The sequence below is a fragment of the Hylobates moloch genome, unplaced genomic scaffold, assembly GCF_009828535.3.
Source record: "Hylobates moloch isolate HMO894 unplaced genomic scaffold, HMol_V3 SCAFFOLD_8, whole genome shotgun sequence".
Taxonomy (NCBI): Eukaryota; Metazoa; Chordata; class Mammalia; order Primates; family Hylobatidae; genus Hylobates; species Hylobates moloch.
The window spans coordinates 562,591-577,351 of NW_026652283.1; the positions used below are offsets into that span (position 1 = coordinate 562,591).

General features: G+C 54.9%; 1 protein-coding gene across 3 annotated transcripts in view; it reads left to right on the forward strand.

The window, feature by feature from the left end:
• The window catches only part of B4GALNT3 (beta-1,4-N-acetyl-galactosaminyltransferase 3), a 100,540-nt gene that overhangs the window by 83,307 nt on the left and 2,472 nt on the right, over positions 1–14,761 (forward strand). Inside the window, exons 7-19 of one of the 3 annotated variants that reach the window (XM_032159233.2) lie at positions 746–813; positions 2,444–2,522; positions 2,651–2,717; positions 4,186–4,329; positions 5,352–5,461; positions 6,488–6,588; positions 6,896–6,957; positions 7,608–8,403; positions 10,414–10,733; positions 11,468–11,621; positions 11,876–11,948; positions 12,365–12,518; positions 13,141–13,267. In XM_032159233.2, the coding sequence (XP_032015124.1) occupies positions 746–813; positions 2,444–2,522; positions 2,651–2,717; positions 4,186–4,329; positions 5,352–5,461; positions 6,488–6,588; positions 6,896–6,957; positions 7,608–8,403; positions 10,414–10,733; positions 11,468–11,621; positions 11,876–11,948; positions 12,365–12,518; positions 13,141–13,267 (2,255 nt within the window). Of the gene's footprint in view, positions 1–745; positions 814–2,443; positions 2,523–2,650; positions 2,718–4,185; positions 4,330–5,351; positions 5,462–6,487; positions 6,589–6,895; positions 6,958–7,607; positions 8,404–10,413; positions 10,734–11,467; positions 11,622–11,875; positions 11,949–12,364; positions 12,519–13,140; positions 13,268–14,761 lie in introns of those variants that run through there. The other 2 variants (XM_032159235.2, XR_004249095.1) reach the window with 2 other exon arrangements.

Consider the following 14,761-nt stretch of genomic DNA (forward strand, 5'->3'; position numbering starts at 1 on the left):
GAGGAGTGGGGAGGTGAGAGGAGTGGGGAGGTGAGAGGAGTGGGGAGGTGAGAGGAGTGGAGAGGAGTGAGGAGTGGGGAGGAGTGAAGAGTGGGGAGGAGTGAGGAGTGGGGAGGAGTGAAGAGTGGGGAGGAGTTGGGAGTTAGGGTGGGGAGTTGTGGGAAAGTGGGGAGTGAGGAGGAGGGAAAAGTGGGAAGGAGTGGGGAGGAGGGGAGAGGAGGGGGGAGGAGGGGAGAGGAGGGGAGGGTGAGAAAGAGGGAGGAGTGAGAAGTGGGGAGGGGGGTGTAGGGAGGAGGGGGAGTGGGGAGGGGAGAGGAGGAGGAGTGGGAAAAGGGAGGTTGGGGAGTAGTGAGTAGGGAGGAGTGGGGCAGAGAGTGTGCACCGGGGAGGGGTGGGGAGCGAGTCTGAGGCTGGGGAAGGAGCACCGCGATCGATCGGGCTGTGGGACACCCAGCGCAGCGCCTTCGGGGCCCTGTCCTTGGCCGGGTGCTGACTCGCACTGCGGGCCCTCGGCCGCCCCGGGCTCCTGGCAAGGCGGGCTGCCTCCTGCGTGGGCGGCGCTCACTCTGCTTCGCCCTTTTCTGTTTTCTCCCCTACCCCTCTCCTCTCCATCCCTCCTGTCTTCCTCCGTGTTTCTCTCACTTCTCTCCTTTCCGCTCCTTCCTGGCCTCCACCCACCGCCTCGCGTGCTTCCTGTTTTCTCCGCCTCCCTCCTTCCCTCCTCTTCCCTCCTCCACTCCTCTAGACTGGAAGGGAGTGGACCGCCCCGGGAGAGTTTGGGAAATTTCGGAGCCAAATTTCCAAGCCGGTGAGGTGAGTCAGGGTCAGGACAGGCGCCGCGAGCACCTCCACGCTGAGCCCAGGTCCGGGCGGAGCCGGGCTGTGCCCCTGTCCGAGCCCAGCTGCCTACGCCAGACGTTCCGCGTGTCCGGCACCCACACATTCTAGGCAACCGGGTCTTTGGCTCAGAAGCCACGGGCCCTTCCGTCCTCATTTCACAGATGGGGAAACTGAGGCCCAGAAGGCTGTGACTTATTGCAGGTCACGCAGCTATTCGGTGACACTCGGGACTGGAAAACAGGTCTCCTTCCTCCCGGTCCTTGCCCTCCCCCGTTTCTCCACACCTGCAACAGCCTGGACCCCGGACCCGGGCTGCAGGGGCTCCTCGCCGAGGTCCCTTGTCCTCCGGGGAGAGGAATCCCGTTCCCTTGCGGGGGGCGGAGCGGAGCGCGGCCTCAGAGCGCCACCTGGTGTCCCGCACGCGCTCACGCAGGCGGGAAGAGCACGCGTTGCTGGATGTGGCTAGTGCTGGGAGGGCCGTGTTGGGGGTGAGGAGAGGTGGGGTACAGACACCGCTAGATGGAAGGAATACGTTCTAATGCGCGACAGCACAATAGGGTGACTATAGTAACAACAACGCATTGTATATTTTCAAACAACTAGAGAAAAGGATTTGGAATATTCCCAAAACATAGAATGTCAAGTACTCGAGGTGGGTGATGAGACCCTAAATCCCCTGGCTTGATCCTTACTCATCCTATGCATGCAACAAAAGCCCGTGTGCACCCCATGAATACGCACAAGGATTACGTATCAATAACAATAAATTTAAACATTTTAAGGAGACAATCTGGCTTGCAAAGCGCACTCGCGTGCCAGCTGCCGTGTAGAGCTCCGCAGAGCAGCTAGTACATGGCCCCTGGGGCAAGTCTGCCGGCGGAATCCCACCTCCACCCCTCATCGCTCTGGCAAACTACCCAAGCCTTCGGTGCCTCTGTGTTCTCCTCTACGAACAAGGATTACATGAGGTCACATATAGAAAGCCTTTAGAACAGTGTCTGCCATGGCCGGGTGCAGTGGCTCATGCCTGTAATCCCAGCACTTTGGGAGGCCGAGGCAGGCGGATCACGAGGTCAGGAGATCGAGACCATCTTGGCTAACACGGTGAAACCCCGTCTCTACTAAAAAAAAATACAAAAAATTAGCCGGGCGAGGTGGCGGGCGCTTGTAATCCCAGCTACGCGGGAGGCTGAGGCAGGAGAATGGCGTGAACCCCAGAAGACGGAGCCTGCAGTGAGCCGAGATCGCGCCACTGCACTCCAGCCTGGGTGACAGCAAGACTCCGTCTCAAAAAAAAAAAAAAAAAAAAAAACAGTGTCTGCTACAGTCTCTGAGCTCTAACGGCTTCTGTGACTGTTCTTTGGGTTCTTCCGATCGTCCTGTGGAGTAGGTACTCTGATTGTGCCCATCTCATCAAGAGAAAACAGCTCACACTGTTAGCAAGTGATGGAGTGGGGGCTCGAACCTAGGCAGTTAACTCCTGGCATTCTAAGAGCAAGGAGAAGGGATGAGGGAGTGTAAGGTGCTGGAAGGGGCTGGGGCAGAGCTGCGACCCTAGGCCCATGGAGACGCCGCTCTGCTTGCCTGCCCTCTCTCCCGCCAGCCTGTCAGCCTCCCACAGGTACTACTTCGAGGTGCTGCACAAGCAGAATGAGGAGGGCACCGACCATGTGGAAGTTGCGGTGAGTTTCCTGCTGCTCCCGCCTCTCCCAGCTCAGTTCCTGGCACTCATCTCCCCTTGTCCCTTGACCCCTGTTGGAAATCCAGCTACCTCCCGCCTTCTGCACTTACCCTCTCTCTCCTCTTCCAGTGGCGACGGAACAACCCCGGAGCCAGGTTCACCATCATTGACTCCCTCTCCCTGTCCCTCTTCACAAGTGAGTGGGCTCTGGCCCTGCCCTGGAGATGGAGGCCAGGTGGGGCCAGCCTTCCCCGGGGGATTTGGCAGGGGAGGAGGGGAGGAAGGAAGCTCACGATGCTTGGGTTTGAAGGGGTCCAGACCAGAACAAGAGTGGGACCTTGTGACCAGGAGTCCTTAACTCCCCAGGGTCAGTGACCCCTTTGAGAACCTGCTAGAAGCTCTCTGAGCCCTTGCCTCAGCAAAACGCCCTTGTCTACCCACCCACACACAACATTTTGAATACAACTTCAAGGGAGTCCAGAGACTGTGAGGCTCACACCAGATTTAAAAACTCTGAGGCTGGGTGCAGTGGCTCACACCTGTAATCCCAGCACTTTGGGAGGCCGAGGTAGGAGGATCGCTTGAGCCCAGGAGTTCGAGACCAGCCCAGGCCACATAGCGAGACCTCATCTCTACAAAAAATTAAAAAATTAACTGGGTGTGGTGGCACATGCCTGTAGTCACAGCTACTGGGAAGGATCGCCTGAGCCTAGGAGTTTGAAGCTGAAGCTGCAGTGAGCTGTGACTGGATCACTGCACTCCAGCCTGGGCAACAGAGCAAGACCCTGCCTCAAAAGCAAAACAAAACAAGACAAAAAAAAAAACAAAACCTCTGAGCGGGTCCAATCCCCTATTTTCCAGATAAGGTAACCATGGTTCTTGCAAAGCCGTGGCCAGGGCAGAGGAAACCTTTTCACCTGCCTTCAGTGTGCAGGAAGTGACCTCTTTCTTCAATGGCATTTTCCATTTCATATCACTTCCTCAGTGAGACTCCCATCCACAGGCCCCACTGAAAAACATGCCATCCATAGGCCTCTGTAGCAGGTGTAGACAGATGTATGAACCCAGGAGACAGAGAGCAAGGAGGCAGCCAGCCCCACCCCCCTTCTCTGTGGCTGCTTTAACCTGGATGCTGAAACTAGATCACCTGGCTTCAAACTCAGCTTGGCCACCCATCCGTTGTATGATGTTGGGCAAATGACTTAGATTCTCTGTGCCAAAGTTCCTCATCTGTAAACTAGGAATGATAGTAGAACAGAAGGCAAGTGGTGCTTTTGGAGATTAGATGGGTTAATATTTGGGATATTCTTAGAGCAGGGCCTGGCTTATTGTTAAGTGCTCTGTAAGTGTTCAATAAATTAGGCATACATAATGCCAAATTTCTAGCAGTCCGCAGTAACACATCTTGAAAAAGAGGTGTCTTTTTCCAAGTACGCAACAGAGTCATGCGGTCAGCCATGGGGCTGGCAGAGGGGGCCGAAGGCAGATGAATCGTGAAGCCACTGCTGTGGCGGGGGCCAGAGGGAGTGGGGGCTGCGCACATCCTACACGGTGGCCCTGGAGTCAGGAGCCCCGTCTACGTCTCTTCCCTCCCCTTCAAGGGCAGTGGGCTGCTGCGCTCCAGGCCACACAGCCTCCTGCTGTTCTCTCCTCCCTGCGCCCAGATGAGACGTCCCTACAGATGGATGAGGTGGGCCACATCCCACAGACAGCAGCCAGCCACGTGGGCTCCTCCAGCGCGCTTCCCTGGGATGAGCAGCCACGCGCTGACATGCTTCGGCCTGACCCCCGGGACACCCTCTATCGAGGTGAGGCCTCAGCCAGCGCTTGGCGTCCTTTCTGGAGACACTGCACTGCCGGGTCCACTGCTGATGGTGGAGAAGGCTTGAGAGACCTGTCACAGTCTCCCACACGCCATAAAACCTTTTATTTTCCTTATAAAATAGAGCATGCATACAGAAAAGAGAGTATGTAAATAAGTATAAAAATATTTACGTGTAACTTTACAATTCTGCATATCATTACAGAGCGAACGTTTGTGGAACCACCACCCACGACAAGAAATAGAGTTAGAACCCGGAAGTCCCCCACACATGCCTTCCCAATCTCACACGTCCCCGCCTCTTACTGCATTCCAACTCTTGTCATCCAAGGAGAGAAATATGTTGACACCACACAGTGTTAGAGTCTTAATGCATTATTCCTCTTGGGAGTGTTTAAATTTTAAAAGATGGCAAAGATGGCCAGGCATAGTGGCTCATTCCTGTAACCCTGGCACTTTGGGATGCCGAGGCGGGAGAATCACTTGAGCCCAGGAGGTTGAGGCTGCAGTGAGCTGTGATTGAACCACTGCACTCCGGCCTGGGCGACAGAGTGAGACCCTGTCTCAAAAAAAAAAAAAAAAAAAAAAAAAAAAAAAAGACAAAGTTTCTTTACTCCTCACCCCTCTCAAAAAAATGACAACTGACGCCAAGGGGACGTTCAGCCCATGGTAGGAAATCCAGTTATCAGTGCTGCACGAGGGAGGAGCCTTTCTGGCCTCTTAGAAGTTTCTAGACCTTGTTGAGGCTATCCCTGCACAGTGACTCTAAAATCAAACGGTGCCTTGTACCAGGGGCTGTGTGCTGAGTCCTCTGCTGCCAGGGTGCTCCTCAAATGGCCCTGCCCCAGGTGCGTGGGGCAGCCTCCGGCTGGCAGCCTCAGCCACAGACGTCGACAGAACACAGCTGCCACCTGCGAATACAGAAAGGGCCCTACTCAGGGCAGAGGACTTCAGCCCCTGTTTCAGGACCCACCCTCACCCTCATTCCTCCTCCTCCACTGTCCTCAGTGCCTCTGATCCCCAAGTCACATCTCCGCCACATCCTGCCTGACTGTCCCTACAAACCCAGCTACCTGGTGGACGGGCTTCCTCTGCAGCGCTACCAGGGACTCCGGTTTGTAAGTCTTGGGCCTGGGTCATGGAGAGCAGGGCTGGCAGAGGGATTGCTGCCCGTGACTGGGGTGGGAGGTGGTGATGCTGACTTTCCCATCTTCCCGACGTCCCATCACAGCAGACAGGACGGCCTCACGGGTCCCTAGGCTGGGAAGAACTTACACTCCCAGATGAACTGCCCTGAATAGACTGTCCAGCAGAGCCTGCACGTGGGTGCTCTGCCTCAGGGCCCCCCCACACCCCAACTCAGCCCCGTGATGATATCAGGCGGCCTAGCTGAGGCTTCTTAAGCTCCCTGCTCCAAGGGCCACACAACCCTACCCTGCCTGGTCAGTCCCGCCAGCTAGTGAGCCAGCAGGACTTACGAAACCCAGAGACCAGGCACTGGGGGAAAAAGAACTATGGGGGGGACGTTAGCTTTGAAGAACCTAGAACCCATGTGGAAGCCAGACAGGCAGCGTGGCCACTCTCCTGTCCATCCAGATCTAGAGGTGATTCTAAGGAAGAGCTAGAAGGCAGAAGGAAGGTCAGGAGGCATCACCAGGTCAGGGAATGGCTGGGGTGTAATTGAGAAGTTCTTTGGTGGTGGTGACCACGAGCTATGTTTAAGGGGGGCAAAGGAAGTAGTGAAGTAAATAGGAAGAGGGGTTGTTCTAGGCCTGTGGGAGGTTGCAGGTAAAGGGTCAGAGGTTTCAGGAGAGGATCAGGTAGCAGAGGGAGGAAGGAATGGTTTTGGCTGAAGCTGAGGGACGGGAGCTGGTTCAGGAGGGGAGATGTGGACCAGGGGCTTGACCCAGGGGTTGCATTTGGTCCATAGAGCCCGGGATCGCTGGCATAACAAGGGGAATGAGAGCCCCATCTGCATCACCACATGTTTCATTCAGCGCTCAAAGCAACCCTTCTCTCCCTGTCAAGGGCGGGTCCCTAGCAGCCCTATGTGATCCCAGCCAGGGGCAGGCTTAACCCTGACTGGCTGATTTCTTACCAAGATCTCACTCTCTTACCCCTGCTGCTGATTTTTCCACTTCCAGGTTCATCTGTCTTTTGTTTACCCCAATGACTATACCCGCCTGAGCCACATGGAGACCCACAATAAATGTTTCTACCAGGAAAACGCCTACTACCAAGACAGGTGAGAGACACTGAGTGGGGCAAGAAGGTGGCCTTGCAGGAGGCTCTGCAGGAGCCAGGAGAGCTGCCTGGCTCAGGGTGGCCATGGTGGCGTCCCAGCCCAAGGAGTCTGCTCTTGCTCTTCCTGAGTACCACACACACACACACACACACACACACACACACACACACACACACACCCTGCTCACCCAGCCTCCTTCCTCCACTCTAGTCTGGGGCAAACGTCAGACTCCTGCTGAGACTTCCAGCAGAGCCAGGGCTGAGCCCGCAGGGCACCGGGTGCCGACACACCTCCCTTCCTCCTGCAGGTTCAGCTTTCAGGAGTACATCAAGATTGACCAGCCTGAGAAGCAGGGGCCAGAGCAGCCAGGTACAGAGTGACAGCTGAGGCTTCCAGGTCAGACTGAGAGGGGCGACCATGGTCTGTTTCCAGGGGAAGTTCAGACCATGCCAGCCCCGCCCCGAGGAGCTCAAGATCCAGATCACATGACCTCTCCCTTCATACCCGAGGGAGTGGAGGGCATGACTCCTGCCTTTTCCGTATCCAGGCATATGTGGAAAATGACACTATTTTTAGTAGCATGCTGGGGTCAGCTGGAGGAGAGTGAGAGCCCGGGGCAGGTTACTTGGACTGCTGGAGGGGCTCGCTGTCCCTGGCGCACCGTTTGGGAGGTTCTGGTTTAGAGAAGCACTATCTTCTGGGGCCTTTCTTGGGGGATTAGGGCATGGCTGGGACCATCTGCTGGGTCCCTCAGGTGCTATGCACCTGCTGGGCATGGGATGCCGTGTATCTCACTCAGTCTTCACAAACCCATGGGAGATGCAGTATTATTCCCTTTATGCAGATGAAGAAACTGGGGTTAATTGAGGTTGAGTACCTTGCCCAGGGTCACACAGTAAGTGACAGAACCTGGATTCAACCCCAGTCTGGAGCCCCATGGTGCGTCACACATATGATCATCCTCTGTCTTGTATGTCTTGTTAGAAACTCCTGACATGAGGAATGGTTGTTATTAACAGCAGGTTCTGAGGAAAACCTAGAAGAGTCCCAGTATGGGGAAGTGGCAGAGGAGACCCCTGCCTCCAATGACCAGAATGCCAGGATGCTCGAGGGAAGACAGACACCTGCCTCCACCCTGGAGCAAGATGTCACTGACTACCGCCTCCGAAGCCTGCGGAGACTCCTGGCTCGGCCTCGGGAGGGCCTGCTGGCCCCCTTCTCCAAGCGGAACTCCACAGCGTCCTTCCCAGGGAGGACCAGCCACATTCCGGTGCAGCAGCCAGAGAAGAGGAAGCAAAAACCCAGCCCTGAGCCCAGCCAAGATTCACCTCATTCTGACAAGCGGCCTCCTGGGCACCCTGCGAAGAACCTGCCTCAGATCAGGGGGCCCAGGCCCAGGCCCGCTGGCAACAGCCCCCGGAGGACTCTAGAGCAGTCTCAGTGGCTGAACCAGGTGGAGTCGTACATTGCAGAGCAGAGACGGGGCGACAGGATGCGGCCTCATGCCCCCGGGAGGGGCTGGCATGGGGAGGAGGAAGTGGTGGCGGCCACAGGCCAGGAAGGACAAGTAGAGGGAGAGGAAGAGGGGGAAGAAGAGGAAGAGGATATGAGTGAGGTGTTCGAGTACGTGGCTGTGTTTGACCCGGTCGTAAACTGGGACCAGACCTTCAGTGTCCGGAATCTCGACTTCCAAGCCCTGAGGACCGACTGGATTGACCTGAGCTGTAACACATCTGGCAACCTGCTGCTTCCAGAGCAGGAAGCTCTTGAGGTCACGCGGGTCTTCTTGAAGAAGCTCAACCAGAGGAGCCGGGGGTAAGGTAAAGGGCTCTCCTGGGGCCAGGGACTGGGGCGCATGGCAGCCAGCTGGCCTGGAAGGCAGGGGCCTGGGGGCTGGTAGTGGGTTCACCCTGCTGCAGAAAGAGCTGGAACTTCGCCCCCACCTCAGGTTCCGCTGGAAGGGCTAGGGCATGATGCATGACTGGAGTTCTCTGTGTTTTCATTCATTCATCCATTCATTCAACCAACATTTTTTATGATAAAATTTATATAACATTAAAATCCCCATTTTAGGGTGTACCTTTCAGTGGTTTTAAGGGTATATTTACAGTATTGTGCAAGCATCACCATTGTCAAATTCCAGAACATTTTCATCACCTTTGAAAGAAATTATACTGGCCAGGCACAGTGGTTCACACCTCTAATCCCAGCACTTTGGGAGACCGAGGTAGGTGGATCACTTGGGGTCAGGAGTTTGAGACCAGCTTGACCAACATAGTGAAACCCCATCTCTACTAAAAATCCAAAAACTAGCTGGGCTTGATGGCACGCACCTGTATCCCCAGCTACTTGGGAGGCTGAAGCAGGAGAATCACTTGAACCCGGGAGATGGAGGTTGTAGTGAGCTGAGATCGCACCATTGCACTCCAGCCTGGGCGACAGAGTGAGACTCTGTCTCAAAATAAAAGAAAAAAAAGAAACCATGTGTGTTAGTGGTTACTTTCCATTCCTCCTCCTACCCCCAGCAGTATCTGGCAGTAACTACTTTCCTTTCTAGCTCTGTGGATTTTCCTATTCCGGAGATTTTATACAAATGGAACCATGTAATATGTGGCCTTTATATTGGGCTTTTTGCAGAATGTTCACTTAGCACAAGTTTCATTCGTGTTGTAGAATCTATTAAATCCTTCATTCCTCGATATTGCTGAGTAATCTTCTATTGCGTGGCTGTACCACATTTTTCCATTCATCCGTTGAAGGACATGTGGGTTGTTTCTACTTTTTGACTATTACAAATAAGATGCTGCAATGAACATTCATGCACAAGCTTTTATGTGAACATACCTTCAGTTGTCTTGGGTATATATCTAGGAGTAGAACTTCTGGGTCATATGGTAATTCTGTTTCGCATATTGAGGAACTGCCACTCTGCTTTTTGAATCAACTGTATCATTTCACATTCCCATCAGCAGTGTATGAAGATTCCAATTTTTCGACATCCTTATCAACACTTGTTACTTTTCATTTCATTGTGTTTTGTTTTATTTATTTTTTATTTTAATTTTAATTTTTTTTTTTTTTTTTGAGATGGAATCTCGCTGTGTCGCCCAGGCTGGAGTGCAGTGGCGCGATCTTGGCTCACTGCAAGCTCCGCCTCCCGGGTTCACACCATTCTCCTGCCTCAGCCTCCCGAGTAGCTGGGACTACAGGCGCCCACCACCACTACAGGCTAATTTTTGTATTTTTAGTAGAGACGAGGTTTCACTGTGTTAGCCAGGCTGATCTTGATCTCCTGACCTTGTGATCCACCCACCTCGGCCTCCCAAAGTGCTGGGATTACAGGTGTGAGCCACTGCGCCTGGCATTGTGTTTTGTTTTAAATAGCCATCCTGGTGAGTGTGAAATGGTGTCACACTGTGGTTTTGATTGTTATTTCTCTAGTGACTAATGATTTTGAGCCAACCAATTGACATCTATCTTACAACTCATTTTGTCTTATGGATTGTTGATTCGACCATTTTTATCGAGGGTCAGTTTCTCAGGGAACCTCTTCAGTGTGAGCCTCTTATTCAGCTCACGGACTTAGAATCTTGGAGCTGTAAAAGACCTTCAGGATCATCACAGCTCTAGGTACGTTTTTAAAGACGGAGGCAGCGAACCCTAGAGAGATTGCGAATCTTGCCTGAGGTCCTACAGCCAGCCGGTGGCAAAGCTAGGACAAAAACCAGGGTCTCCCGACAACTAGCCCTGCAGGCTTCTAACACACCATGCTACCCTCCCAGTGTGGAAAGGAACTACTCAACCTCCCCACACTTTCTGCCATAGCAGGTACCAGCTACAGCGCATTGTGAACGTGGAAAAGCGTCAGGACCAGCTGCGTGGGGGTCGCTACCTCTTGGAGCTTGAGCTGTTGGAACAAGGCCAGCGCGTGGTGCGGCTCTCGGAGTATGTGTCTACGCGCGGCTGGCAGGGCATCGATCCAGCTGGTGGGGAGGAGGCCGAGGCCCGGAAACTGCAAGGCCTGGTCTGGGAGCCACACAACCGTCGCAGACGGGTCCTGAATACCCGGGCCCAAGAACCCAAGCTGTGCTGGCCGCAGGGTTTCTCCTGGAATCACCGAGCCGTGGTCCACTTCGTCGTGCCTGGTGAGCCTCAGGCCGAGCCTCGGCATTCCCAGGGGAGGGCTCCTAACACTGTCAGGAGCGCCCACATCTGCTTTCACTGATTTGACCCCAGAAGCACTTCTGAGAAAGACCACCTTAGAGTTGAGGAAATTGAGGGTCACAAAAGGAAAGTCACTGGTTTAAGGTTATGTGGCCAGTAAATGTTGGTGCTAAAACCAAACACCGCCTCATAGGCCAGTGCTCTTTCTTTCATACTAGGTTTCAGGGTTGGGTGTGATAACTGGGGTTGCTAACACTGGGGATGATCATTGGTCTGGGGAAGTAAGACAGGGAGGGTACTTAATGAAGTGATTAGCAGGGTTTTATATGAGAAGGAGGAACACACAACAGGCAGAAGTGCAACAATGGAGATAGGACGATGGGGATAGGACAACGATACTAAGAGGGCAGATAACACGGTTTCACTAGTAGAGCGTGGCAGGGCTACTGACGATGAGCCCCAGCCAAGGCCTTCTCGTGGGCTCCCTGCCTGGGGGGAGGGAATATGGGAGCAGGATGCAGAGGTCCCCTTAACGGGTGAGCACTCCCTCTGCCTCATGTCTCTGTGCTGCATTGCCAGTGGTTTTGCAGAGTTGCACCGTCTCCTCAGCCGAGGTCTGATGGGCACTCCTGACTCACGTGGGAGCTGGGAGTGGAGGCGCTCATCATCTTTGCCTTGTCTGTGTTCCTTTCTCCTGCCTGACCCCCTGGGGCAGTGAAGAACCAGGCACGCTGGGTACAGCAATTCATCAAAGACATGGAAAACCTGTTCCAGGTCACCGGCGACCCACACTTCAACATCGTCATCACTGACTACAGCAGCGAGGACATGGATGTTGAGATGGCGCTGAAGAGGTCCAAGCTGCGGAGGTGAGGGGGACCACCAGCCAGGGGGTGGCATGGGCCACGTCCGTCCTAAAGTCCTAGGGCTGCTGGGTCCAGGGTAGAGCCAGAAGTCCTGCCCAGCCTTCCTGTTTCCTAGTCTCCAACTTTTCCCGGAGGGCGCACCTGCCGGTAATCCCATCCCAGGAGCACACATCATCTCTATTCTATGCCTGCCAACTTCCTCCAGGGGACCACCACAGCTGAGTCCTGATACTCAGCCCTCTCTCCCCTTCCTGCAGCTACCAGTACGTGAAGCTAAGTGGAAACTTTGAACGCTCAGCTGGACTTCAGGCTGGCATAGACCTCGTGAAGGTAAAGGGCCTGGATGGGGCTTGCGAGATGGAATTCAAGGCTGGTTAAGAGGTAGAGAGACATTTGGGGTGTATGAGGTGGTGAGCCCCTCAGGGAGGACGGGATTGAGGACACAGGAGGTCCTCTCTGCTGTGCCGCAGGCCAGTGCTAGGGTGGAATCAGCAAATCACAGTGGAGCATTTGCCCAGTTGTCCAGGATCCTTGGAGCCCATAAAGAGTGGGGAGGAGTCAGAATTCACTCTGATGGTTAAGAACTGTGCTCCGATGTTCAGCACCGTGGAACTCTGCCCAGCAGCTGGTTTTGTGGGAGTTTGTGAATCACTTCAGTAGGGAAGACTCCGAGGCTCCTAGACGGCGACCTGCCTTCCTAGCTCTGGTCTGCAGGGTCTGCTGACCCTGCCCACATCTGTCCCCAGGACCCGCACAGCATCATCTTCCTCTGTGACCTCCACATCCACTTCCCAGCTGGAGTCATCGATGCCATTCGGAAGCACTGTGTGGAGGGAAAGATGGCCTTTGCCCCCATGGTGATGAGGCTGCACTGTGGGGCCACCCCCCAGTGGCCTGAGGGTGAGCCCTGCTCAGACTGGGGAGGGAGGAAAGACTTCTCTGATCTTGGCTCTTAACTCCAGAGCTGGAAACAGTCATATCTGTGAGCATGAGCATCCTCCTCCCCTGCCCCACCCTGTGCTCCTGTGGCCTTCACTCCCCTGGAAAGCTCACCAGACAAGGTCCCCTTGGGCTGAGCTGACAGCCACAGCAGCAGGTGCAGTAGTGCACACCTCCTGCCCCGTCTTCTCCTTCATTCATTCATCACACACTTACTAAGCACTGCTGTGTGCCAGATGCTCTGCCCTGTGGGGATTCAAAGATGGAAAGGTAGGCTCCCTGCCTGTGGGAAGGGAAACGGACACGTAAACTGACACACAGCTGCGTCTTCAGTGGCTGCTGCTGTCCGATCCATTTGTAGGGCTGTCGGCAGCCCATGGGCACAGCCTGGTAGCACTGCTGATCCCTGAACCTTAGGGGGCTTTCCTCCAAAACAGGCAAAGTACTCGTTGAGCTAAGACAGTTTTCAGCCTCCCTCACCCCCAGCCTCTGACTTTCAGAAGAGGCTGTAGGCACGCAGCCTGGAAGCCTCCTTCCTCCTGGCCTCCGGCTCATCTCACCGCAAGCTCCCGTCTGTCCACAGGCTACTGGGAGGTGAATGGCTTCGGGCTGCTTGGCATCTACAAGTCTGACCTGGAAAGGATTGGGGGCATGAACACCAAGGAGTTCCGAGACCGCTGGGGCGGGGAAGACTGGGAGCTGCTGGACAGGTGACGGGGAAGAGGAGGGCGTCCACGAAGCCTGGGAGTCCATCCCTGCAGGCGCTCCAGGCAGGGAGCCGGGCTAGAGCAGCCTAGCTGTCCCCTGCGGCTGCAGAGTCCCAGTGCGCGGTAAACAGCACTCGACTCGGAGGACACCCTCAAATCACCAGCCTCGCTGGGACTCAGTTTCTCTATTAGAGGGGTGTGATTCGCCCTCTGTCTGTGTCACAGGGTTGGTGTGAAAATTAACGTGCCTGGTACACTGTGTACCAGGTACACCAAGCTGTGTAGACATAAACCGTAATGTTCTCAGCACCAAGCAGGGCACTGTGGGAGACTGCATCCTCCCCAGCCCGAGGGTAGTACGCCTCCCCTCAGCTGCCGAGCGGGGAGCCCAGAGTTGTGGGAATGGATAAGTAGACCTGGCAAAGGTCAGGAAAGACGTTGGGGCCAGCAGAAGAGACAGCGTCGACCACTAAAGGGCAAGAGGACATCTAGGAGGTGCCGGGTCATGAGACACCAAGGGACCTGGGGGTTTGGAGCAGGAGGAAAGGGTCAAGGAGATGAAAAGCCTCAGAGGGGAACACAATACAAGCTGCTGCCTTGGCAGGTGGACAAGGAGAGCAAGGTTGGGCAGGGACACCAGGCCATGGGTGGTGAGGAGGCGGAGGCTGTTCTGTGCGAGGTTCCTCTTTCAAGAAATGTGCTGCCAAGAGAAGGGGCAGAGAGAGGATGCCGCCTTGAGATCTGAGCCTATGGGGAGGGAGCAAAGGAGAGGGGAGGGTACCCTTCAGAAGGGCATAAGTGCTGGAACAGCGTCCACAGGAGGTGGACAGGGCAAGGTCAGGAGCACTGGGGGCGGAACCTCGACACGAAGACGCTCACTTCTTCCCGAGAGGCAGGACAAAATGCATCCACCAGTCACTGGGTCCCTATACGTGGCAGGCCATCCACATCCGTTACCTCGTTTGTTTCTCCCCAGACCTCAGTGAGGTAGGCATCGTGATCTCCGTTTTCCAGATGAGAAGACTGAGTCTTGAAGAGAAGTTAATAACTTGCCCCAAATCTCACTCACTAAAGTGTTAGAGGCTTGAAAACTAAGTCTATTGGTGTTTTTTCCCGTTGAGGGAAGAAAGAAAAGGAAAGTGACACACTAAGAGAATTTGAGTGAAAAGGGGGAAGGTAAAGGAACTTAGGTAACTGGGATCTCATAAAAAGAGTCTTAGATCAAAGGCGCCCCCAAGGCAGCCGGAAGCCTTGATTTGGGAAGCTGGGTCCGGCAGTCACCTCCACCTTGATCTCTGTGCTGGGCTTTTGCTGCAATGCACGGCTCCTGTGCAGCCCTGAGCCTCCTGCCTCCTCGGAGGCTCAGGGATCCCGTTCGGCCACTCTCGGCCCTGCCAGAAGTGCAGGCCCCCCTGTGAGAGGAACACCCTGCAGGCTGTGCATGCAGAAAAGGCATGGGGAGGGCCTGGGTGCCAGGTGTCCCAGTGCAGCAGCCCT